Source organism: Rhinoderma darwinii, chromosome 4 (genome assembly GCF_050947455.1).
Source record: "Rhinoderma darwinii isolate aRhiDar2 chromosome 4, aRhiDar2.hap1, whole genome shotgun sequence".
Taxonomy (NCBI): Eukaryota; Metazoa; Chordata; class Amphibia; order Anura; family Rhinodermatidae; genus Rhinoderma; species Rhinoderma darwinii.
Window position 1 is genome coordinate 122645263 of NC_134690.1, and position 24007 is coordinate 122669269.

The 24007-nt window shown below is 42.4% G+C and overlaps 1 protein-coding gene across 1 annotated transcript in view; it reads left to right on the forward strand.

Annotated features, from left to right (window-relative positions):
• Positions 1-23557, forward strand: part of GMPS (guanine monophosphate synthase) — a 43175-nt gene extending 19618 nt beyond the window's left edge. The window contains exons 5-16 of the mRNA XM_075861531.1: positions 2872-2975; positions 5212-5405; positions 5529-5694; positions 7776-7927; positions 8060-8233; positions 9138-9243; positions 11289-11404; positions 12451-12576; positions 16103-16218; positions 17273-17403; positions 21194-21366; positions 22865-23557. Coding sequence (XP_075717646.1) covers positions 2872-2975; positions 5212-5405; positions 5529-5694; positions 7776-7927; positions 8060-8233; positions 9138-9243; positions 11289-11404; positions 12451-12576; positions 16103-16218; positions 17273-17403; positions 21194-21366; positions 22865-22966 — 1660 coding nt within the window. The 3' untranslated portion in view covers positions 22967-23557. The remainder of the gene's footprint in view (positions 1-2871; positions 2976-5211; positions 5406-5528; positions 5695-7775; positions 7928-8059; positions 8234-9137; positions 9244-11288; positions 11405-12450; positions 12577-16102; positions 16219-17272; positions 17404-21193; positions 21367-22864) is intronic.
• Positions 23558-24007: the final 450 nt, after the last annotated feature.

Consider the following 24007-nt stretch of genomic DNA (forward strand, 5'->3'; position numbering starts at 1 on the left):
AATAAATATTATCGATGTGCTGCTGACATGATGGGAATGTATGGGGACGAATGATCGTGGTAAGATCGGTCATTCCCATACATAACCAAGCATTGCTCTTTTGTGAAAGGAGAAAACAAGCAGCGATCAACGAGCTGCCTCGTTGATTGGCGACTGTTTTCATGGCCCATATCTGGCCGTGTAATAGGACCTTAACCACTTCTAGAATGTCCTGCAGAGTTATGTTTTTTTCCGCTCTGGTGGCATTTAGCTCCGTTATACAACTGTCTCTAGACAGCCGACATCACGGAGCTCTGCCCAGAGACCAATCAGCGTGGTCTCTGGGCATGTGATCATTGTGACAACCTGTCCCAATGATCACAATACTATCCCCGTCGGGTGCGTACCCCCCCCCCCCACGGTCTGCCTGCCTGTGCCTCGGTCTGCCTGCCTGTGCCTATCGGTGTATCTCATATTTATTGATATATAGTATAGTTTTAGACTGGGGCTATACAACAACTTTGGCCACGACACAAGTCCCACAGCCAAAGATCACTATGTTCCGTAGCGTACATGGCAAGTAAATGAAAGTGAATGCGGTCACGGTATTTTTATTGAACAAAGCGATTTTTGGCCATTGGACCTGTGATGTGGCCAAAGTCGTCGTATAGCCCCAGCCTAGAACGAACGGGTGTGTGTGTGCGTGCGTGCGTGTGTGTGTGTGTGTGTTCATCTCTAAATTGCATTTTTTTTATTTTTTGGGTTATACAAATAAGGATTATTATTATTTCTATCTATTTATCTTTTATATAATCTATATACTGTATATGGATGTAGATCATGTATAGATGTACAGTTTTAGGCCCCATGAACGCAGCCATGTGCAGGGGGCCTTAGGCTGGGGCTACACGGTGACTTTGGCAATGGTCACATACACAAAGATCGCTTTGTAACCAGATTTGGAAAATTTGCTCTCCAAAAGCCAGTTTGCACACCATTCATTGTAAGCTCCAGCTTGCGCCCAGCGTGTACGAAATGCCCACATATTTGGTGTCGTTGAAGTCTGTAGAAGTTGCAAAACATGTGTTCAGGTGGGTTTACCCAGTTGCATGTACAAGATGTCCGAAAAGGTCACCTAAATTCACATATTTGTAAATAAAAAATAAATTTTATTTTTTCCCATCAAAGTCAATGAGTGGTCTAGGAAAAGATAGAGGGCTAAAGTCTTTCATATGTCACTAAATGAATACCATGGGGGGGGGGGGGTCTACTTCCCTAAAAAGTCATTTTGGGGGTGTTAAGTGTATTAGCACTTCACAACATCTGTAATGATCGTATGGTGTCGCAAACTGGCTTTTGGAGAGCAAATTTTCCAAAGCTCGTTTGCGCATCATTCATTGTTAGCTCCGACTTGCGCCCAGCGTGTAAGAAATGCGCGCGCATTTAGTATCGCTGAAGTCGGCAGAAGTTTCCAAATATGTATTCAGGTGGGTTTCCCTCATGGCATGCACCAGATGTCAAAAAAACATCTAAATTCACATATTCACTTTTTTTTTTTATTATTTCCCTTTTTTCCTGTTAAATTTTTTAAAAAGTAAAATATATCTTATTTTTTTTTTGCACAATATGGAAGCCCAACATTTTCTGAAAAAATAAGACCAAATATATGTAGATTGGAAGAATAATATAAGAAAAATTTGCTTTTAAAGGGAATGTGTCGCTAGAAATGTTTAATTTTTTTTAATTTTTTTTTCAGTTAAACAGTTAGTATTTAAGTGATTCAACATTTGTTTTCATTTTTTCACAAGTCAGGAAATATTATAAATTAGAATCTAATTTATAACCGTTCCATGTGCTGGTCACTAGAAGGAGCAATTCCCAAAATTGCAGCATTGGCATGTGGTAAAGCAACCTCATTGCTTTATGCTGCACAATTGGAGAAAACACACTCGCTCTAGTGTCCTCAAACAATCCCCCCTCCTTTCTCCTGGCTAGTGCCAGGAGAAAGGAGGGGGTTGAATGTTCAAACCTCCTACACTGTGTGCCGCCATTTTTTGAGCGAATGCAGTGTTTAGGAGGATTAGATACAGTGGTAATCAGACCGTATAACACGAACATAATACACACATCACATTCACAAACATAACTTACCTGCTCCTGCCGCTGCTGCCTCCGATCCTACTCCTCGCGTCTTCGCTGCCTAGAACATATGTCCGAAAGGCCGCGACCGGAAGTAGTCATCTTACTGTCTGGCCGCGGCTTCCTGTCCACATGAAAATGGCGCCGGATGTCGCTCTGCCAAAGACCTTCCTTTTGGACTGTGTGGGAGCGGCGCATGCGCCGTTCCCACACAGCTAGCGTACACTATACTGAATTTAGCGGCTCCCGTTCGGATTCTCTATGGGGATGTATGTGCCGTATTCCATCTCTGTATGTGTCGTTAATCGACCCATACAAAGATGAAAAAAAAAAAATGGCAGCCCCCATAGTGAAGTAAAAGAAAGAAAAAAGTACAACACAAAAACACAAATAAATAAAATTTATTTGAATAACATAGTAAAAGCAAACTTATATAAAAAAAAGTTTTTTTCGCGTCACCTTCCGTTTAAATTGGTACATGGCTAAAACTTAAAAATGGGCCTGTGAGGAAGGGGGGGGGGTGTAAAGCCTCTGGTCAGGAAGTGGTTAACATTATTTATTTAGATAATGTTTATAGTGGCTATATCGATATGTTTAATAGGTTGATATTCCGATCTACCTGAACATAGAGCTTCTGTTGGGTTTCAGAATACTTGTATGGGCTCTCGGAGTCGCTGAGATGTTATCTCCGTGCTGATTAGGTTTCAGGGAAACTGGCTTTGCTTCTGTAACGTTTCTGCATTTTGCTTCCAGGGGGCTGCAGAAGGAGGAGGTTGTGTTGCTGACACATGGAGACAGTGTCGACAAGGTAGCTGACGGATTTAAGGTTGTTGCACAATCTGGAAACATAGTAGCAGGTATGTGTCTTAGTTCAATGTGTGGTTGTGTATCTTAAGCCTTCAACTGATCCCTACACTCGTTCACTTGCATGTCTATTTATAGTGACTTTTCTCTTTCATGATCATATTCCTCTAGTCTGTATATAGAGTTACAGTAGCAAGACCGTTAAAGGGGTTTTCCCATGAGGGGCGTTTATGACATCCACAGGATATGTAATAAATGTCAGATAGATGCGGGTCCCATCTCTGGGACCTGCACCTATCTCTAGAACGGTGCCCCCTAAACACCGTTCTAGCTTTTTGTGCTCACGCTGACTCCCGGCCACTTCCGGATTACATGGTCGAGAGTCACGGAAACAGCTGATCTCACTGAGCTACACTGTTTTCGTAACTCCCATAGTAGTGAATGGCAGTTACTGAAACAGCGTAGCTCAGCGAGTTACGCTGTTTCCGTAACCCTTGACCATGTAATCCGGAATTGGCCGGGAGGCAGTGTGAGCACAAAAAGCTAGAACGGGGTTCAGGGGGCCCCGTTCTAGAGAGGTGTATCCTGTGGATATGTCATAAATGTCTCTGATGGGAAAACCTCTTTAAATGCTCCTTCATAATGATTGTTGCGGAACGTCCTCACATAGTTTAACAGGGTAATATAAAACTATCTTGAAGAAAAAACATCAAATAAAAAAACTATTTTGTGCATGGGAATTACCCCCAACCTCATGTACAATACACTTTACCAATATTTCACTTCCTTTGGTCTTTGCAGTAGCCATGTATATAGATGTGTCTATACACACAATGAACAGTTCTGTTTGCCACAGAGCAGAAATCCCCAGCAAGACCTGAGGTCTGTCAGCAGCAGTCGGTGTGTGCATTTGGGGAAAGTTTCCCAGGTTTTTTATCACGTCGCGCTGGCAATTTCTACTCTTCCCAGAAAAGATGTTGAATTTTTATTGACCAGTGCGGAGCTTCCAATTTTCTTATAAAATATATATATCTTTACAACCCCTTAAACACAGAGAATAAATAAATACAAGAGAAAAGGACGCACTAGACTTTTATTCTGTATGATTCAGATGACGTCCAACCAATTCCATCGATAATTTGACTGTTTTAAAAAGTAACCGTGAAAAATACAACAAGCATTCTAGAAATGTAACAGCTATGTAGTACACGATGGAACTAATCAATATGGCGACTCCTTTAGGTTTTAATGTGTCCTATTTGCAATGACTAAAACTATTGTGGTTAAAGAGGCTCTGTCACCAGATTCTCAAATCCCGATCTCCTATTGCATGTGAACGGCGCTACAATGTAGATAACAGTAACGTTTTGTTTTTTTTTAAAACGTTCATTTTTGGCCAAGTTATGAGCTATTTTATATTTATGCAAATGAGCTTTGAATTGGACAACTGGGCGTTTTTTTTTCGTTATGTCCAACTGGGCGTGTATTGTGTTTTTAACTGGGCGTGTTTACGTGTATGATGCTGACCAATCAATGACCAGTCAGCGTCATACACTCATCTCCATTGATTTACACAGCAGCGATGTGCAGCCGCATACACAGAGATTAACGTTACTGCAGTGTCCTGATAATGAATACACATGAAATCCAGCCTGGACGTCATGTGTATTCAGAATCCTGACACTTCTGACTCTTTTCTCTGAGATTCCAGCAAGCCACGCGTAATCTCGCGAGATTACGGAGGTAAACGAGATTTAGTTTCCCTTGCTGGAAATCTCAAACAAAAGATTCAGAAGTGTCAGGATTCTGAATACACATGACGTCCAGGCTGGATTTCATGTGTATTCATTATCAGGACACTCGATTAACGTTAATCTCTGTGTATGCGGCTGCACATCGCTGCTGTGTAAATCAATGGAGATGAGTGTATGACGCTGACTGGTCACTGATTGGTCAGCGTCATACATGTAAACACGCCCAGTTAAAAACACAATACACGCCCAGTTGGACATAACGAAAAAAAAACGCCCAATTGTCCATTTCAAAGTTCATTTGTATATATATATAAAATAGCTCATAACTTGGCCAAAAATGAAAGTTTTTAAAAAAACGTTACTGTTCTCTACATTGCAGCGCCAATCACATGCAATAGGAGATAGCGGTTTCAGAATCTGGTGACAGAGCCTCTTTAAATTGGAGAGCTCTAGAAGCAGCAGCAAATAGACCAATTATTTCTCACCGGATAAAAAAAATACATCTCAAGCAAACGTTCTTGTTTTATTCTCAAAGGAATCGCAAACGAATCCAAAAAGCTCTACGGGGTACAGTTCCACCCAGAAGTTGGCCTGACCGAGAATGGTAAAGAGATGTTGAAGAATTTCTTGTATGACGTTGCTGGGTGTAGCGGCACTTTCACAGTTCAGAACAGAGAGATTGAATGTATACGTGATATCAAGGAAAAAGTCGGTTCATCAAAAGTCTTGGTGAGTATTAAGTTCACCTAAATGTAAATGTCATACGGAGATGGCAGGACCATAATAGGTGTTCATATACAGGGCAATAGGAAGTTTAATGCAAAGGTTTTGTTATACGATTTCCCCTTTCAGGTACTGTTAAGTGGAGGAGTGGATTCTACAGTCTGCACCGCTCTGCTGAACAAAGCCTTAAACCAAGATCAAATTATTGCAGTTCATATAGACAATGGATTTATGCGGAAAAGAGAGAGTCAGTCTGTGGAGGAAGCACTGAAAAAGCTCGGAATCCAGGTTAAAGGTCTGTCTTCTATGGCCAAAACAGTTCTCCTATGTGAGACTCCATTCCTGCTAGCCAGAGGCGTTTAGCACTAAAAACAGTTACAGGTCTTACATGAGAGAAGAGAATTTTTTTTTCCTTGTTAACTCCTTGAGGATCTGTTTGCATTTTCAGTTGACACAAAAGGGAGTTAAGACAAATCCCTCCAGTTCTAGTGATCAGAGACTAATAAATAGATACAAATATTAGCGAGCAACGTCTTAAAGAGAACATGTGATGGGGAGGGCTGCACAAACCCTGGGGCACTTTACTTTTTTTTTTCTCCCTCCCTCTGTTATTTACATACCGTTGCCGTTTATATTTGGTGCCCAATATTTAAATAACCCCCTGAACAGTCAACGGGGCGTGTAATGGCAAGGGGGCGTGTTACTATGGCTGTGACACTGTCCAATCAGATATGGACAGTGTTACAGCAAGAGCGAGGAGAGAGAGTGTGCGATTGCAGTCTTTTCACCCGAACTTGCAAGGGGGCTGTCACTGCTACGGACAGTGTAAGAGCTGGGGAGAGGAGAGTGCGCGTGCACGCTCTCATCTCCAACTATTGTGAGAGATCAGTCTTGTACTTTGTCTGCCAAACTGGCAAGGGGGCGTGTCACTGCTACGGACAGTGTTAAAAGAGCTAGGGAGTGCTTACACTGTCCGTAGCAGTGACGCCCGCTTGCCTGTTCAGCAGACAAAAGAGATTGTTTTTCTAAATAAAAACCACTGCTGTTCTCTACATTACAGCGCCGATCACATTATGTAGGAGATAGGCCACTTATAATGTGACAGCCTCTTTAAAGTCCAACTTGCCAGATCATTTTTCCCCAATGTCTGCTGTTGTGGGTCTGTCGCGCTGCCTCCATACACATTGGATCATTGTCCGTTCCTCTTGAAATTTTAGGGTTCGCCGACATTCATCTTAATTTTAGACTGGATAGTCTTTCTTGGCCACCCTGTGCAGTATTTTAATCAGTGTTGGGGGCATAAAAATATTTTCCTCTACATCGTTCCTCATTTCTCCTCTTACGGCTTCAGTGACGTCACCAGCTATGCCTACCTGCTCAATTTACTTAGTGTTCTGACGTCTAAAGGTTTCAGTGTTCAGTTCATTGTCACTGTCATTTTTTTAACCGTAAAACAAAAAGAGGAACCATCCTTAGTCACTCTTTAGGACACATTTTAGTACCCCATCCATATATGATATACAAGTATTAATTTTTAAAAAATGGCAAGGTTTTGGTTTTTTTAAGAAAACGTGTGTACTGGGCATTTTTTTTGTCAAGTTTATTACCTTTCTCCGTTATAGGTTGATCGCTGTGGGCTTCATCGATCACTAGAATGGGGGTCCCTAGCCCCTGTTCCACCTCACTGCAGTCGTGTGCGCTGCCACTCCATTTAATGTCCGTGGTGCTGACAGGAACAGCAGAGCGCTGTACTCGGCCTTATTCGTCAGCCCCATAGACTTTGAAAGGAGTAACAACACGCGCGCTCGACTGCTGCTCTATTCAAACTCCCCACTGCGATTGTGCAGTAAGGAAGGATGGGGGGGCTCGAGACACCTTTTTAGTGATCGGTGGAGATCCCAGCGAAGGGGGCCCCGAGTGATCAGACATTTATCATCTATCGTGGATAGGTGAGAGATGTCAATTGTGGGAATACCCCTTTAAGTTTATTGGTATAAGTGATAAATCACATGGCTGTTCTTACAGCTGTAGAAAGGTTTAATAGTCCGTCCTATCTGCTTAGTTATGCAGTACGGGAGAGGAGGGTAGTCAAGTCTTGGAAAGTTGAGTGGTCACCCTTGTGGGAGTGGTAGAAACTGCAGGAGGGGATGACTCCAGAGCTTTTATATTTACTTGTGTTTAAGGGTTGTAAGCTGGCTATCGCACTTTGGCGTAGTAAAGTTCAGGGATAAATTGGTATATTTATGAACAACAAGGCTAGATATTAGTGTGCCCTCTTTTCATGGTGGTGCATTATATTAACTATAACGTGACCTGCTGGCACCCTGCCCTTTGTAGGAGCTCATAACAATGATCCCTAATCTGTGTCCACCACAGTTGTGAATGCAGCACATTCATTTTACAACGGTACAACGACGTTGCCAATATCCGATGAGGACAGAACACCACGTAAAAGAATCAGCAAGACTCTTAACATGACGACAAATCCGGAGGAAAAGAGGAAAATTATTGGTGACACCTTTGTGAAGGTATGTATATGCCGGCCAGCTTTGCATCAGGGTGAATAAGACATATTGACAGATGTCTTATTGAGTATTTAATAGGATTGTTAGGTTTACATGTTCATGGAAAATAACCAATAGATGCTGCTTTGATTTCAGATTGCCAATGAAGTTATTGGCGACATGAACCTTAACCCCGATGAGGTTTTCCTCGCGCAAGGCACATTACGACCGGATCTGATTGAAAGTGCGTCTCTTCTTGCTAGTGTTAAAGCTGAAGTTATTAAAACTCATCACAATGATACAGAACTCATCAGAAAACTGAGAGAAGAGGTAATGTCTTTGGCCTGTATATGAGAGCTTGTTTCTAAGCCGCGTGTTTCCATGTGACTTCAGGTAGTACCGATTTAATAGCAAACCAGCACAATTGAATCTGTGCCTATAGGAGTGACACTTCCAAAAGAAAATTTAGTTTTGTGTGTTAAAGGGTTATTTTCATCTAAAAGATTAAAGGCATATCCACATACTGATAGTTGCAAGGCCCACGTGTCCATTCATTCTCTGACTCAATGCAGCGGGATAGGGGTCAGGGGGTGCCTGTTATCCACATAGGTGCGAGTCCCATAGCTGGGACCCGTATCTGTCAGACATTTAACATATCCCATGAATATGCCATAAACTTCTTAGATGGGAATAACTTTTTAAAGGTGATCAACTTTTGGCTGTACCTGCCCAAACTTCAGATGGCTAAACTACCAGGTCTCCTTCAGCAATATTAGACGCTGATTGGTTCATCCATGCTTATGGAATATATAGGGGTTGATGTGTGTCTTAGCAGATAGATTTCTGACCATGACATTAGCTTGGTGGTAGCAGCCCTGTACTGGAGACATAATTTATAGGTGTGTTAGTTCTTACAAGGTTTGCAGAATAGTGGAAAAAAATCTGACGCGCTACTGTTGGCCGATTTGCATAAATGATGCCAAAAGTTTAGGAAGGCGTCTCCCCTGAACAGGTCTGGGACAAATTGTAGGAGCTAGAAGTAATAAATATGGGGAGAAATTGTAGGAGCTAGAAGTAATAAATATGGGGAGAAATTGTAGGAGCTAGAAGTAATAAATATGGGGAGAAATTCTTAAGCTCTGATACGTTGGTCTAGTGCAACTAGGCAAAGGTGTCTACTCGCTGCAAAGTGCTGTGCTCCATGGTAATAAACCGTTGCTTGTTTTTTCTTTAGGGAAAAGTTATAGAGCCATTAAAAGATTTTCACAAGGATGAAGTTCGTACATTAGGAAGAGAACTTGGGCTTCCTGAAGAGCTGGTGTGCAGACATCCATTCCCAGGTACATGAACTAGAGCAGCACTGTGGAATCATTTTTTTGCATCCAACTTGTTTATGTGCAGAATGCCCTGTAAGGTAACAGACAGCGATATTGTATTGCAATGATTTAAAGGCATAGTGTTGCCAGAAAAACATGTTTTGTTTTTTTTTTAAATTAAACATTTAGTGTGTGGGTGATTAAACATTGTTCACATTTTTTTTTATTTTTTTCACGAGTCAGGAAATATTATAAATTAATTCTAATTTATAATACTACCCATTTTTGGTCACTAGATGGAGCTATTCCCAAAATTGCAGCATTGCAACAATGGGTTAAAAGCCCTCGCTCTAGTGAGCTCTCAGCATCCCCCCCTCCTTTATCCTGGCTAGTGCCGGGATAAACGAGGGGTTTGAACGGTGTAACCTCCTACACTGTGTGTCGCCATTTTTTGAGCTAACACACAGTGTAGTAGGTTTACATACAGTAGTAAACACACACAAACACGAACATACATTGAAATCTCTTACCTGCTCCTGCCGCCGCGGCTCCCTCCGGCCTGTCCGCTCCGTTTGCTGCCGCTCGTCCAAGTGCACAAATCCGGAAGCCGCGACCGGAAGTAGTAATATTACTGTCCGGCCGCGACTTCCGGTCCACAGGAAAATGGCGCCGGACGGCGCCAATTTCGAATTGGACTGTGTGGGAGCGGCGCATGCGCAGTTCCCACACAGACGCCGTACACGGAAGTCAATGGGACGGGAGCCGTTCGCAGTCCCTAAGGGACTGTGGCTGCCGTATTCCATGTCTGTATGTGTCGTTAATCGACACAGACAGAAATGGAACAAAAAATGGCAGCCCCCATAGGGAAGAAAAAGTGTAAAAATAAGAAAAAGTAAAACACAAACACACAAATGAATATAAACGTTTTTAATAAAGCACTAACATCTTTAACATATAAAAAAATAATTTGTGATGACACTGTTCCTTTAAGACCGTGATCGTCAACTTACTGAATGTGACTATCATAGCTCATGTTTATCCCTGAGAGCTGAAGCCCAACTAAAGAAACCCACTGTCAAGGATACCATGTCTCATTATGGTACCCATTCACCCTCTTAAAAATTGATGTTTCAGCAACTGAGGAACTCTACATAATATAAGTAATTACAATGGTAAGTGCTTTTGTATATATGGAGTTGGGGAGTTTCAACCAAGCCCATTGCAAACAGGTGCATAAAATTAAGCACATCGCTATATAACCTTCATAGACAAACCTAGGTAGTAGTAGTAGTAGAAGTCACACTGAAAAGTTCAGTGACTTTAAATGTAGCGCTGTCATATGATGCCACCTTTGCCACGAGTCAGTTTGTGAAATTTTTGATTTGCTAGAACTTCCCTGGTCAACGGTCAGTGCTATTATTGTAAAGGGGAAGAGTCTAGGAGTAACCGCTCCGCTACAAAGCAGTTGGTCACGCAAATGTAACTAAAAAGTGGCCGCTGAAAGCTGAAGCGTGTGGCGTGTGAAAATCGCCAATTCTCTGTTACATCACTCACTACTAAGTGACATCAGCACAAGAACTGCATCAGGAGCTTCATGAAATGTCTTACCGCGGTTCGAGCTGCTGCACAATGCCAAGCGTCGGCTGGACTGGTGTAGGGCACGCTGCCACTGGACTCTGGAGCAGTGAAAATGTGGTCTTAGTAATGCCCAGTCTTCTAGCTAATCTAATTGGCGCTGTCACACTGATCATGCTAGTGGAAATTGTGTCCCAAAACATCTATTATTTAAAAAAGATACAAAAATAGGCAGCACTCCAGGTAATGGTAAAAAATAAAAGAGCCAGTTTCTTTCTTCGCCTTGGTGCAACGTTTCGGCTCGAACACTAGAGCCTTTCTCAAGCAAGATATATAGCCACAAAAGGGGGACCCACTCCTTATACAGTATGGAGATTGGTTGGTTGATCCAATCTGCAACCAGTTTCTTGGCTCTCAGTTTAATAATTACTTTTTCTGCTTTAATTGGTTAATCAGGTTTTTATAGTAAGTGTTTTGATATTATTTTGCTTTAGGTCCAGGCTTAGCAATTCGTGTTATATGTGCCGAAGAGCCTTATGTCTGCAAAGACTTTGCCGAAACAAACAACATATTAAAAATAGTTGCCGATTATTCAGCAAGTGTTAAAAAGGTATGTTTGTTTCTATCCCTGCTATTGCTAAGGTACCTATTGGTTGCTTACCTGTTACTGTTGTAAAACTTAAAAGGGTCTGGAAAAACACATTGACGACATGCCCTTAGGATAAGCAATTAAAGGGGTTTTCCTATCAGAGACATTTATGACCTATCCGCAGCAAATGTCAGATGGATGCACGTCCCACCACTGGGACCCGCATCTATCTCTAGGACGGGTCCACCTAAACCCCGTTCTACTGCTCTGTGTTGTGGCTGAAGTATGTGATTTACGACCATGAGTTACGGAAACCGCTTAGCTTGCTGAGCTACGCTGTTTGTTCAAGTCCCATAGAACTGAATGTTAATTACGGAAACAGCGTAGCTCGCATTTTATACTGCTTCCGTAACAGTCATTTACTACTAAGGGAGTTACGGAAACGGTGTAGCTCAGCGAGCTACGCTGTTTCCGTAATTTATGGTCGGGAATCACACACTTCAGCCACAACACAGAGCAGTAGAACAGGGTTTTGGGGGCCCCGTTCTAGCGATAGATGTGGGTCCCACCTCTTGGGCCGGCACCTATCTGACATTTATGACCTATCCTGTGGATACGTCATAAATGTCTTCTCGGAAAATCCATTTAATGTATTATCGGATGAGGTCTGACCCCATGATCGTCAGCACAAAAGATTGTGAGCGTCACAATTCCTTCAATGTATATACAGGTACAGCGGCTCGTCTGTATGTGGCATGTGTGTGATACTGTGGCCCAGCACATTTAGTTAGATCCGAGCACTGTGGCCCCTTCATTCCCAGGGGTCAGACCTTCACCAATCACCCACCTACACTGGAAACCCCTTTAACTTGTTGATCTATAGTAGCTAATACATTTATATTTCATATATTGTATGAAAAATGCTCCTGAGTTAGCTGAAAATTGAACTCCTAGTTCGGTTGTGGCAGCTCCCGGCTGCTATTGTTCCTTAATTGCAAATAATATCAAGTAGGTAAAATTTAAACATGCATTGCGGCTTCTCATGAATATGGTATTATGCCTTGCAGCCTCACACCCTCCTTCAAAGAGTCAAAGCATGTGCAACAGACGAGGACCAGGAGAAACTGATGCACATCACTAGTCAACATTCACTGAATGCCTTCTTGTTACCTATTAAAACTGTTGGCGTGCAGGTGAGTGGTTTTATTTGCGCAATTATTCTAGTATTTATGTTGTGGGGTTTAGCTTTAAATTGCTGCCGATTTGAGATTTCAGTAATATTGTATACGCTGACCATACTACAGCATGGTAAAGGAAATTCGTATTGGAATATGAAGTTTAAATTAAACAAATTACCGTATTTTTCGGACTATAAGACGCATCTGACCATAAGACGCACCCTGATTTTAGACAACAGAAAATAGGAAAAAAATTATTTGTTAAAAAAATAATTTATTCTGTTTTCACCACATTCTGAGAGCTAAAACTTTTTTTATATATATTTTTTTTAATCGATTTGAGCGGTGTAAGGGCTTGTTTTGTTGCGGGGCGAAATTATTTTATTTTTTACATTGTGCTTGGGGAAAAATGGGAAAAGTTTTTTTTTTTTTTTTTTTTTTACACTCCTAAAAATTTATCTAACTTTTTTTAATTTTTTTTCACACATTTTATTAGTTCCCCTAGGGGACTTGAACCAGCGGCCACTTGGTTACATGTGGAGTTACTGAAATAGCGCGACTACGCTGTTTCCCTAACGCCCATAGTAGTGAATGGCAGTTACGGAAGCAGCGTAGCATGCGAGCTACACTGTTTCCGTAACTACTTGTCAGTTCTATGGGAGTTAGGGAAACAGCATAGCTCGGCAAGTTACGCTGTTTTAGTAACTCCACATGTAACCAAGTGGCCGGGAGAGCACAGAAAGCTAGAACGGGGTTTAGGTGGCCCCGTTCTAGAGATAGGTGCGGGTCCCAGAGGTCAGACCTGCATCTATCTGACATTTATGAGACATCCTGTGGATGTCATGAATGTCTTTCATAGAAAAACCCCTATAAACGCCGCGGTCGCTATTGACTGTGGCATTTAACTAGTTAAAGGGGTTTGCCATAAAACACATGTATCCCCAGGATAGGGGCCACATGTGAGATCTCTGGGGGTCCGACCGCAGGGACCCCCATCTATAAGGAGAACAGGAGACCGAAAGTCACCCAAAGCGCTACATGAGAAGCCTGGGCTTCCGGGTTCTGTGTCCGGCTTATCCGTTCCACAGCTCCATAGTGATCAATGGAGAGCCGCTCGCGCATGCGCAGAAGAATCCCATTGATCTCTATGAAGCTGCTGAACACAGAACGCGGAAGTCACAGCTTTTCGTGCAGCGCTCCTAGTAACTTTCGGTCCCCGTTCTCCTTATCGATCACACATGTATTCCCTATCCTGTGGATAGGCGATCCATGTGTTTTATGGCACAAGCCTTTTAAACTGCCAGGAACAGCGAAATAGCTGTTCCTGGCCGTTATAGCAGCGTGTCAGAAGCGGACACCTGCAGTGTATGGAGCGGGCTCAGCGCGTGAGCCTGCTCCATACATCATCCCCCTCCAGCTCCATGATGTGCCGGCACATCATGGGTCGGGAAGGGGTTAAGTAATGAAGCGGTCCCTTGACCGCGGACTATAAGACGCAGGGACTTTTTAGCAAGATTTATTCTTGCTAAAAACTGCGTCTTATAGTCCGAAAAATATGGTAGATGATATCACCCTACATAATTTGCTACAAATCAAAAATCTTGAAATGGGCTGTCTGGCTTGGTAAGCCCTGTATATATGCCCTGTTCGGACCCCGTCTATTAGCAAGAGCAGAAAGCGGCTACCCAGAACGTCACTCTCGCTGTGGAGGACCCAGCACATCCGTGCATTCGACGGACAGCCCATTGACTTAAATAGGCCATTTGTGTAATGCACAGATTACAGGTGATTGCTAGGGTTCCCCGCAGAAGGACTCTCTTGTGACCTTATCTTTGGTTGACCCTTCTAATTAAAAGGCATTGTCTAAAGCGGACAACCCCTCTTATAGAATCTCCATATGATGACTATTTGGCCATAAGTGGTCATCTAACCAGAGATCTAATAATCTTATAGCCTTTATGAAAGATGCTGTACGTTTTGCGTATATTACTGCTCACAGAGCCCCCATACCCCCCCCCCCCCCCCACACACACAACTTTGCTGGCCATATGCATGCACTGGTGGCTGCTGCTGCTGCTGCTCAGCCCTTACATGTCTTTCCCTTACCACGTAGTTACTAATAGATGTGGCTCTGTAAAGAGGGGGAAAAAACTGATCTGTGGATGAACCCACAACATCACAAGTATATCACTTGGCCCAGCACACTTAGGGTAGTCACTGAGGATGGATTAACATATGACTTGTGTCACTGCCACGTCCTCTTTGGCACTCTGGGAGGCTATTTTTGTGTGCTGACCAATCAGCGTCATACACTTCTCCCCATTCATTTACACATCACATAGCGATTAGCTATATCGCTTTGTGCAGCCACCTAAACACACACACTAACATTACTGCAGTGTCCTGACAACGAATATATATTACCTCCAGCCAGGACGTGATGTCTATTCAGAATCCTGACACTTCACTAATGTTTTTGTGAGATTTACAGCAAGGCAAACGTAATCTCGTTTTAAATGGCATTTTAAAGCGTAATCTCGCGAGATTACGCTTGCCTATATCGCTATGTGCTGTGTAAATGAATGGGGAGAAGTGTATGACGCCGATTGGTCAGCGTTATACACTCCTCTGTACAACGCCCACTTGGCCATATAGTAAAACACGCCCAGTTGTCAATTAAGAAACTCATTAGCATAAAGCTAATATAGGTCATAACTTAGTCAAAAATGATCGTTTTTATAAATAAAAAAACACTGCTGTAATCTACATTACAGCGCCGATCACATCATGTACAATATAGGCCACTTATAATGTGGTGACAGTCTCTTTAAAGAGGACCGATCTGCTGACATTAACATGTCTATTTTAGGTCCTACTTGTATTCCCCCATGAAACAACAAGCATCTGTCTCTAGTACTCAGCGTTCTTCCGTTACTCTACTCTGGAAATGTATGAAAAAATTGACAACTGGTGGTTACCATTCCCCATGTCAATAGGGGTGTATCCCTACAGTCTGATGCTGCCTGCACTGATTGGAGACGCGCCTCATTGTCCAGTGAAATGGTAACACCCAGTTGTCTATTTATTCCTACATTTCCAGGAGAAATAACAGAGGAACGTCACTACACCGTTTTAGGGAAAGGTGCTCCAATAATTATTTTATGGGGAATACAAACATTTGCTAAAACTGACAGGTCCACTTTAAAAGTCTGCTACTACTCATTCCCTCCGATATTCTTTTTTTTTTTACTCCATGAAGGTAGACCGGATACGGTTATGCCTAGCATCATTACTAAGCCTTCGTGGCCCTTATGTATCAACTGTGTGCGAACAAGTGTCCGTGTAGGCAACAGTGATTTTTATGAGGCTATTTGTATTTTTTCCTTGGGTCTCCCTAATCTATTTCGAGCAAGCACTTTTATGATGGTATGTAGGTTGCAGCTGATCACACTGTACTCCCCATGTATTGTTCTATCTTTATAGAAGTAGTTGTATAAAGAGGTGGTTAGACATGTTCTTCTTTTCTTTGTGTTTTTTGTAGGGTGACTGCCGCTCCTACAGCTATGTTTGTGGCATCTCCAGCAAGGATGCCCCACACTGGGAGTCTCTCATGTACTTAGCCAGACTAATTCCTCGAATGTGTCACAACATTAACAGGTTTGTCAATTACACTTATGTTCAGATTCTTTTATTGTAAGCTACATAGTATGGGGGTTGCAGATGTGTCCTCCTTTTATGTATCTCTAAACCCGACCTATCCCAAAACGTGTGGTGCAAGATGTTAAACAAACAGGTAAAAAAAAAAAAAGTATACCTCCGATGGATGCCTCTACCGGATACCATCTGTCAACCATTCGTCGATTATAGACTCCAATGTTAAAATGAAAAACCTGTTTAACATATACGTTATTTTACTGGACGAGTGTGATGGATGCTATCCGTCAATCAACCGGCGGCCATAGATTCCCATGTTTAAATTTTTTTTTTTTTAAAAAGTGTACTTTTTTTTTTTTTTTTTTTTTTTACTTGATGACGTGAGATTGAATTGTAAAATTGTATAACTTGGCGAACTTCAAGAAGGGCTCATGGTGGACACATATGAGTAGTTTGGTAATCTGCCCTACACTTTGTTTAAAAAAATTATATAATTAAACATTTTTAATCTGAATGAAGCACCTTAAAAACGACCTGTCCCCTCTCCTGTTTTAGTAAATACTTGGATTACCGATGACAACCATTCTGGAACATCTTTTCATAGAACTCTGCATTGTCGTTCCTCTCTTATTCCTCCTAGAAACGTACAAATAAATTGGCAACTGAGTGTTGTCAAAGGAGTGTGTCCCTTCACCGTTTCACTCTGCACTGATTTTGCCTACACAAACTGACAATGTCCAATCACCGCCAGGCTTCTGTGCCCATGTGATCACCATGCGTACATGTACAGCATGGTGCATTAACACAGGGCATGCCATGATGTGCGTGCATGCATGTCATATTGCTTTAAAATTATTTTTAAAAAAACACTGATGTGCTTAAATAGTTTGGTCCTAAGGGGACCAAAAAAAAAGCACCACACCTAAAGAAACATTATTTTGGGCTGTGATTTTGTTTTTTACATATGCTAGGTCCATTTTGTACATTCTGTTCATTTAACATTTTTGGAGATTGTGAAATGGTTTTAAACCTGAGGTTGTACGGTTCTATTTTTCAGAGTTGTATATGTGTTTGGACCACCAGTGAAAGAATCCCCCACCGATGTTACTCCTACCTTTTTAACAACAGGAGTGCTGAGCACATTGCGGCAAGCTGACTTTGAGGCACATAATATTCTAAGAGAGTCTGGTAAGGAATTTTTAAATTTCAAACACTATTTTATTCTATAGTCTGATCAAAACCTTTTGTAGCCTATTTTCACACCTATTTTTTTTTCTCTTTAATGTAATTGGGGGAAACACCCCCACCATTAGTATGGACCCTAGCCACTATGAACCTGACACTAGCTAAGAAAAAGTGTTGGCTTCACCCGGTGCGGCCAGACACTAGGCTAGTCCGTTTAAGCCTAGTATCGGTAGGAGGCAGACTTATTTTTATTTATTTTCTCTATTACTTGTTGCTGGTTGTTGTCAGCATGAGCTGCCACATTAGTCGTATCACCCTGAGGGTGCTAGGAAATCAAGCAGTTATTTGCTCTGCACTTCCTTCCCCACAGGTCATCTGTTCTTGCAGTCTGGAATGCTGGTGACGCCACTACATATGAGAATTCCTGAGGGGTTGAACCTGCGCGCCCCGAAGACGGTACCCTGGGCTCTCCTATGTTCTCTTTTGCAGGCCCCTTCATGCCCCCTACCTGTGGTCACCTTTTGCGTTGATGACCACGTCACACTGGTCGCGCCCTGCTAATTTAGTCCCCTGCTTATCTTCTAATTAAAAGACATTGTCTAAAGCGGACAACCCCTTTTATAGAACATCAGTATGATGCCATTTGGCCATAAGTGGTCATCTCACCTAATTTAGTCTGGGTGCACTAGACTGCATCTTTCGGGAGCCGCACGGCAACCATTCTCCAGAGCGACACTAGTACTCCAACATTGCAACCCAAACTATGGTGTCACGTTTTTCCTAACCGCAAGAATTTTGAAGAGCTTGTTTCCATGGAATGAAAGAACCCTGATAGACTCTTAGCTGTTTCTAAAAGGATGGATATGCTGTTTCCATTCTCAGTGTTTAGTGAACAAGTGATCTGTTTCCTTATCTGTGGATTCCGCTGTATCGTGGGCTTTCACAGATCACGACCCCACCACTGTTGAACACAACGTCTAGTAACAATCTGGACAAGGAACTGGACTTTTTTTTCTAAATCTGTCTTTATGGTAGCAGGTTTTACCCAACTTTTCTTCTTCCTGGGTAAGTAAGGCCTGTTATATCTGGGCCAGACAGCTTCAGTAGGACATTTTGGAGGGAGCACCACAGGAAGATTGGTTGTTGTATTAATGTGTCAGTCCAGTTATACTCTCCCGCCCAAACTAACATCAGACGTGTAGAGACGCTACTGCATTCTTTGCGGTTTAATTAATTGGACCTGTGCACAATACTTCCCAGGAGTCGTATGATTGCCACAGCAACAGTATCGCCAAAAAGTGACTCTCCATGCCCAATGTTAGTTAGGGTGGGAAAGTATAACTGGACTGACACTCTAACCGAGAGAAGTCGTCCCTAGTGTTCCATCTTGGACACCATGGCAGACCGGATACTCCTCCTGGTGGACAAGATCAGATCCATTCAAAGCAGAGTGTTTTTTTTTTTTTTTTTGCAGGAACTCTCTTTATTCCATCTTCTTTTGTATGAGGGTGCTGGACAAGATGGTGTCGGTAGAGTTTTGTCTTCACATGAACCAGGGACTGTGGTCTAAAGAGGAAGTTTTACTGGAGATCAATCTTCTAGAACTGAGAGCCATCTGTCTAGCACTCTCACATTGGACCCCCTTATCGGGGATCTTCCGTGGGCAGTCCAGATGGACAATTCGAATTGCTTACCTGAACCATCAGGTAGGCGACCAGGAGTCGGTTGGCAATGTTGGAGTCTTCCCAGATTCTGCATTGGTTGGAAAAGAACGTTCCGGCTCTCTGCAGTCTAGGTGCCAGGAGTGGACAATTAGCTGCATACTTTCTCCGTTGCGAGAAGCTAGATCTTGGAGAATGGTCTTACCACATGGAGATCTTTCTCCAGATCTAACAGAGGTGTGGGGCACCCCAGATGTGGACCTCTTTTGCGTCCCATCGGAAACACAATGTTTCCAGTCTATGTGGCCAGGACTCGAAGACCCCCTGTTCTCGTAGTAGAACTACTTTGGAAGGGTTCGCTCTTTTTTTTACCGCTGCTCTTATTTTCCGTTACTGCCCCTGGTTCTCAATCTAATTAAGGCAGATGGCATTCTCACAGTTCTAGTGCCTAAAGATTGACCTTGACAGGCCTGGTATGCCAACCTAGTCAATCTGCTCGAAGACGTGCTGTTGCTTCTTCAGCTGCAACTCAACCGTGGTCTTATGGAGTCAATTATCCATACAATGCTCAAAGCCCAAAAACCCCCATCGGTGAATGTGAATCATCGCTTGTGGTAGTCCTGTTTCCACTGGTGCTGGCAGCACACTTTTTCAGTGTTTTGCCCCTCCTTTTCACCATCCTGCAGAGCCCTGGGTGCTTGACCTGGTCCTGAGTGTTTCAGCTTTGCCCATTTGAGCCATTTCATGACATCTCAATTGAGTTCCTTTCCTGAAAGGTTGCATGGCCATCACTTCCATCCAAAGGGTCTCTAAATTGACTGCACTTTTCTTCAAATCTCATTTCCTTGTGATTTATAAGGATAAGGTGGTGTTCCAAGCTGTCCCGACCTTTCTCTGAAAGGTAGTTTCTGCCTTTCACATCAATGAGGACATTGTCCTTCCCTCCTTTTTGTCGCTATTCCTCCCATATGCGAGAGCTCACCTTCCACTAGCTCTACTTCTTTAGGGTGGTATGCTTCTTCTTTACTGCAACTAAGTTGTTCAGACACTTGGATTCTCTATTTTTAATCCCCCAAGCGCCAAGTAAGGGCTTTGCGGCCTCCAAGGGTAAAGTTCCTCTCTTTTGGTTGCCGCTTATTTCACACGGGCTGTCGGTTCATCCTGGACTGTACAGCACCAAGTTTCAGACCCTCAGGTGTTCATAGCTGTTGTCTGGGTTTCAGCGCATACATTTACAAGGTTCTGCCAGATTCAAACCATGGCCTTCTCTGATGCCAGACTGGGTAGCAAGGAATTTCAATCTGCTGTGCATTAGGCAGGTTTCATGGCAGGTTCCTTTTTTTTGCCAACCCTCAGGGCTACTTTTGGACGTAGGTTGGTGCTGTGCTCCCCAACAGCATTAACGAGAAAATTTGGGTTTTTGTACTCACCGTGAAAGTAGTTTTCTCATTTAATTCATTGGGGAATATAGATCCTGCCCACCGTTGGTTATTTTGGTTTCTGGATACTTTTTTATATATTTTTTTTGTTTTTCCCGGGATCCGGATATGTTGTTGCTGCTCAGTTATGACCTTTTCTTCTTTTGCGGCTTTCTGCACAAAACTGACTAGCCTAGTGTTGGTGGGAAGGGTATGGCTTGACTGGACAGAGCCAAAGAGTTTTCCTACCTAGTGTCCTCCTCCTAGTGACAAGGGACTATACTCATGGTGCAACAAGAAAATAATTTTACGGTGAGTACAAAAATCCCATATGCAGAGTGTATGTAAGGGGGTACCATATGATTGCATTGACCATGTAAAAAACATATCCCGCAAGGTATCCATTTTTTTTTTCCTGTTTTTCTTTTGGGATCCCTTTGTTTTGAAAAGTGTAGACGACTTGCCTTTCAATACAGTTAAGAAAAGGTATGTCGATACATACTGCCCAAATGTATGGCAAAAATACACACTTTTCCATACATTGTGCCCATTATACCATTTTGATCCATTTTGGCATATATGGCAAAAATTACACACAAATCTGTGACTGTTGTGACTAATGTACAGCTGTGAGTCTTAAGGATATCCCTCGTTTTTTTATTCAGCTCATATAACCCTGCTCCTGTGGTTTGATTGTTTATATTTTTCACACAGGTTATGCCAGCAAGATAAGCCAGATGCCTGTCATATTGACACCCCTACATTTTGATCGAGATCCTTTACAAAAACAACCGTCATGTCAGCGGTCTGTGGTTATCCGCACTTTTATCACCAGCGATTTTATGACTGGCATTGCTGCTACTCCAGGCAATGAGATTGCAGAAGAGGTATTGTGTTTCCTCCCTTTTGAGATTTGTTATCTTATATCATGCACAGGCTTGGTGGGGCTCAGTGAGGTAGGAAACTGCTGCCCATAGAAGTTTATGTAGTAGGGGGATGAATGAGCAGAGAGAGAGACACAGATGCTTCTGCTCAAAGAAGTTTATAGAGAGGGGAGGGGGAGGAGAGCGAAATGGAGAAACAAGCTGGTAATACCAGTTAAGTCACCCTAGTGCTTGATTCTCGGCTACTGCTCATTACTGCTGTAGAAATGTATGTGTATATAAAACGTGTATATATAGGCAGGATTCTCCTCTTTGTGTGCGGTGTATAGGAGACATGATTTCAGTTAGGCACCACCCGCTAGCTCTGGAAACTGAGCATTCGAGAGAGAACCTTCAGAGGGTAAAGCTGCTAAATAATGCAGAATACAAGTCGTTCATTGGCCAGAAATAGTGTTGTTCCTTCTGTACACACACATGACGGCTTATTCTGAAGAGTTAGGAACGCGTTAAGTGTTCCCTGCTTATATAAAACAGCTAAACTTAGAGAAATGGGTTTTTGTGATCAGAGCTGCAAAAATTACCAGGTGAACAAAAGGATTTTTTTTCATTCAAGGCGTTTTGTTTTGGTGCCGGTGCCTGCTCCCAGATATGCACCTGCTGTTTTAGAATTAGTATAAAAGCCCTTGAAAGGGGTTGTCCTAGATTTGGACACTTGATCTGAATAAAACAAAGCTGTAAGAAATCGTAAGGTAAAAAAAAAACAACTTAGAATATGCCTAGTTAAAATTTGCCCCCTATTTCTCATCGCCAGACCCCTACCAGCTCTGTGTATTCACTAGAGATGTAATATCACATGGCTGTGCTGTGGACATTTGACATTACTTCATTATAGATGCAATGTCGCGGAGACTGGTCCAACTATTTGGCCTTGGGAGGCTGTCCATATAATATAATTAATTAAATACATTAAACAGAATAGATACATGGAGGCACATTGAAGGATTTAAGGCAAGCTGCCCATCGATGAGCAGGGCTCTCTCCGGCAGTGGTTCAGGTGCGACAGGGATAGGCATGTAACGTTGGGAGTGTGGAGGAAATTGGGAACGCCCATTGGTCTTTGAACAACCTCTGTACTGCAAAATGAACAGAACCAACAATGAGAACCCTTCCACATTAACTGTTTGTAATAAAATCAGGGGGCCACAAGGCGCCCCAATAGGGTGAAATCTTGTGCTGAGAGCAATCGGTGTAGTTTTTGAAATGCGTTGTCCTGGAATAAAGATACCATTTTATATAGACCCCCCCCCCCCCCAGGCTCATTTTCTAGCACTGACGGCAGTGCTGCATTAGGAGCGAGCATTTTCTCCACACCCCTCTGCATTACCTGTTTTGTAAAAAAAAGGTTTAAAAGGGTTGGTTCCAAAAAAAAAAAAAAGTATACGGTTTTTCTTTCAGTTTTGAAAATGTGTTTAATTGCATACGTCTTTACATCCATGTGTAGGTTGTTTTGAAAATGGTGACCGAAATTAAGAAGATCCCAGGAATTTCTCGAGTAATGTATGATTTGACATCAAAGCCACCAGGAACTACTGAATGGGAGTAATGAAATGTGTTTAAATCTGGTGTAAAACGTGCTGTGTGCAGCTTGAAATTCGATCAGAAACCATTCCCAGTTCCCAGTGTTGACATGCAGTACTGTTAGGTTGACTGGAGCTGCTACTGTACATGACATCTGATTCTGTTCTCAGAGCCTGCGCCTAAACGAAAGTCTTGTTGCATTAACGGTGCAGAGGACTTGTACGGGTAACAATAATGGCATCGATTGCCTGAGTGCAAGCAAACCACTCATCCTGCTTTGCCTTTTGTCTTACAGAATCCGCCTGTTCTTTTTCCATGTGTTTCTGTTGGTAAACTTTTTTGTTTTTGTTTTTTTTGTTTTCCTTTTTATTTTCTTTTGTAAAATGTACAAAAAAAGCAGTTCATTTATATACGTTTATCAATACCATTGTAATAGCCCAATAATGTAAAATGATTAACTGATGTGACCAACTGCTTTTGAACAGATTTATTATAAATAAATATTTTGCCAAATGGTGTTGCGAACGTCTTGGAATTGTTGAGCGTATTTGATCAAATGGCCTATGGAAAGAAGGTTAAAGATATTGTAATATAAAACCTGTCAAGAAGTAGAAAATGAGGTAAAAATTTATTGGATGAAAACAAGTGTGTAACTGTTGGTGAATGTTGCAGAAATCTAAATGACCGGAATTGTGTCTGTCCCTCTGTCCCTCTGTCCCTCTGTCCCTGCTACGGCACTTCGCAATAGCAGGGAGAAGTTGGATTGACGGGGCCAAACAAAACACAGGTCCTCTAGAGCGAGAGATGCCCCTTTTAACTGCCTTCCCCTCTGGCCAAGAGGTGAGGCTCGAATAGTGAATTGCCCCTCTGTTAACTCAGAATTACCCTGAAAGGGGGTATTGTAATGTGTTATCTAAACTGGACAATCTCTTTTAAATAGAGAGGTTTGATAAACCCAAAAAATACCCTCTACAGAGACCAGATCCTGCTTTGAAAGACAGGTGGTGTGTGTGCGTTACACAGCTGGCCACTTCTACCCATTACAAGTGATCATGGGCAGGAGGAT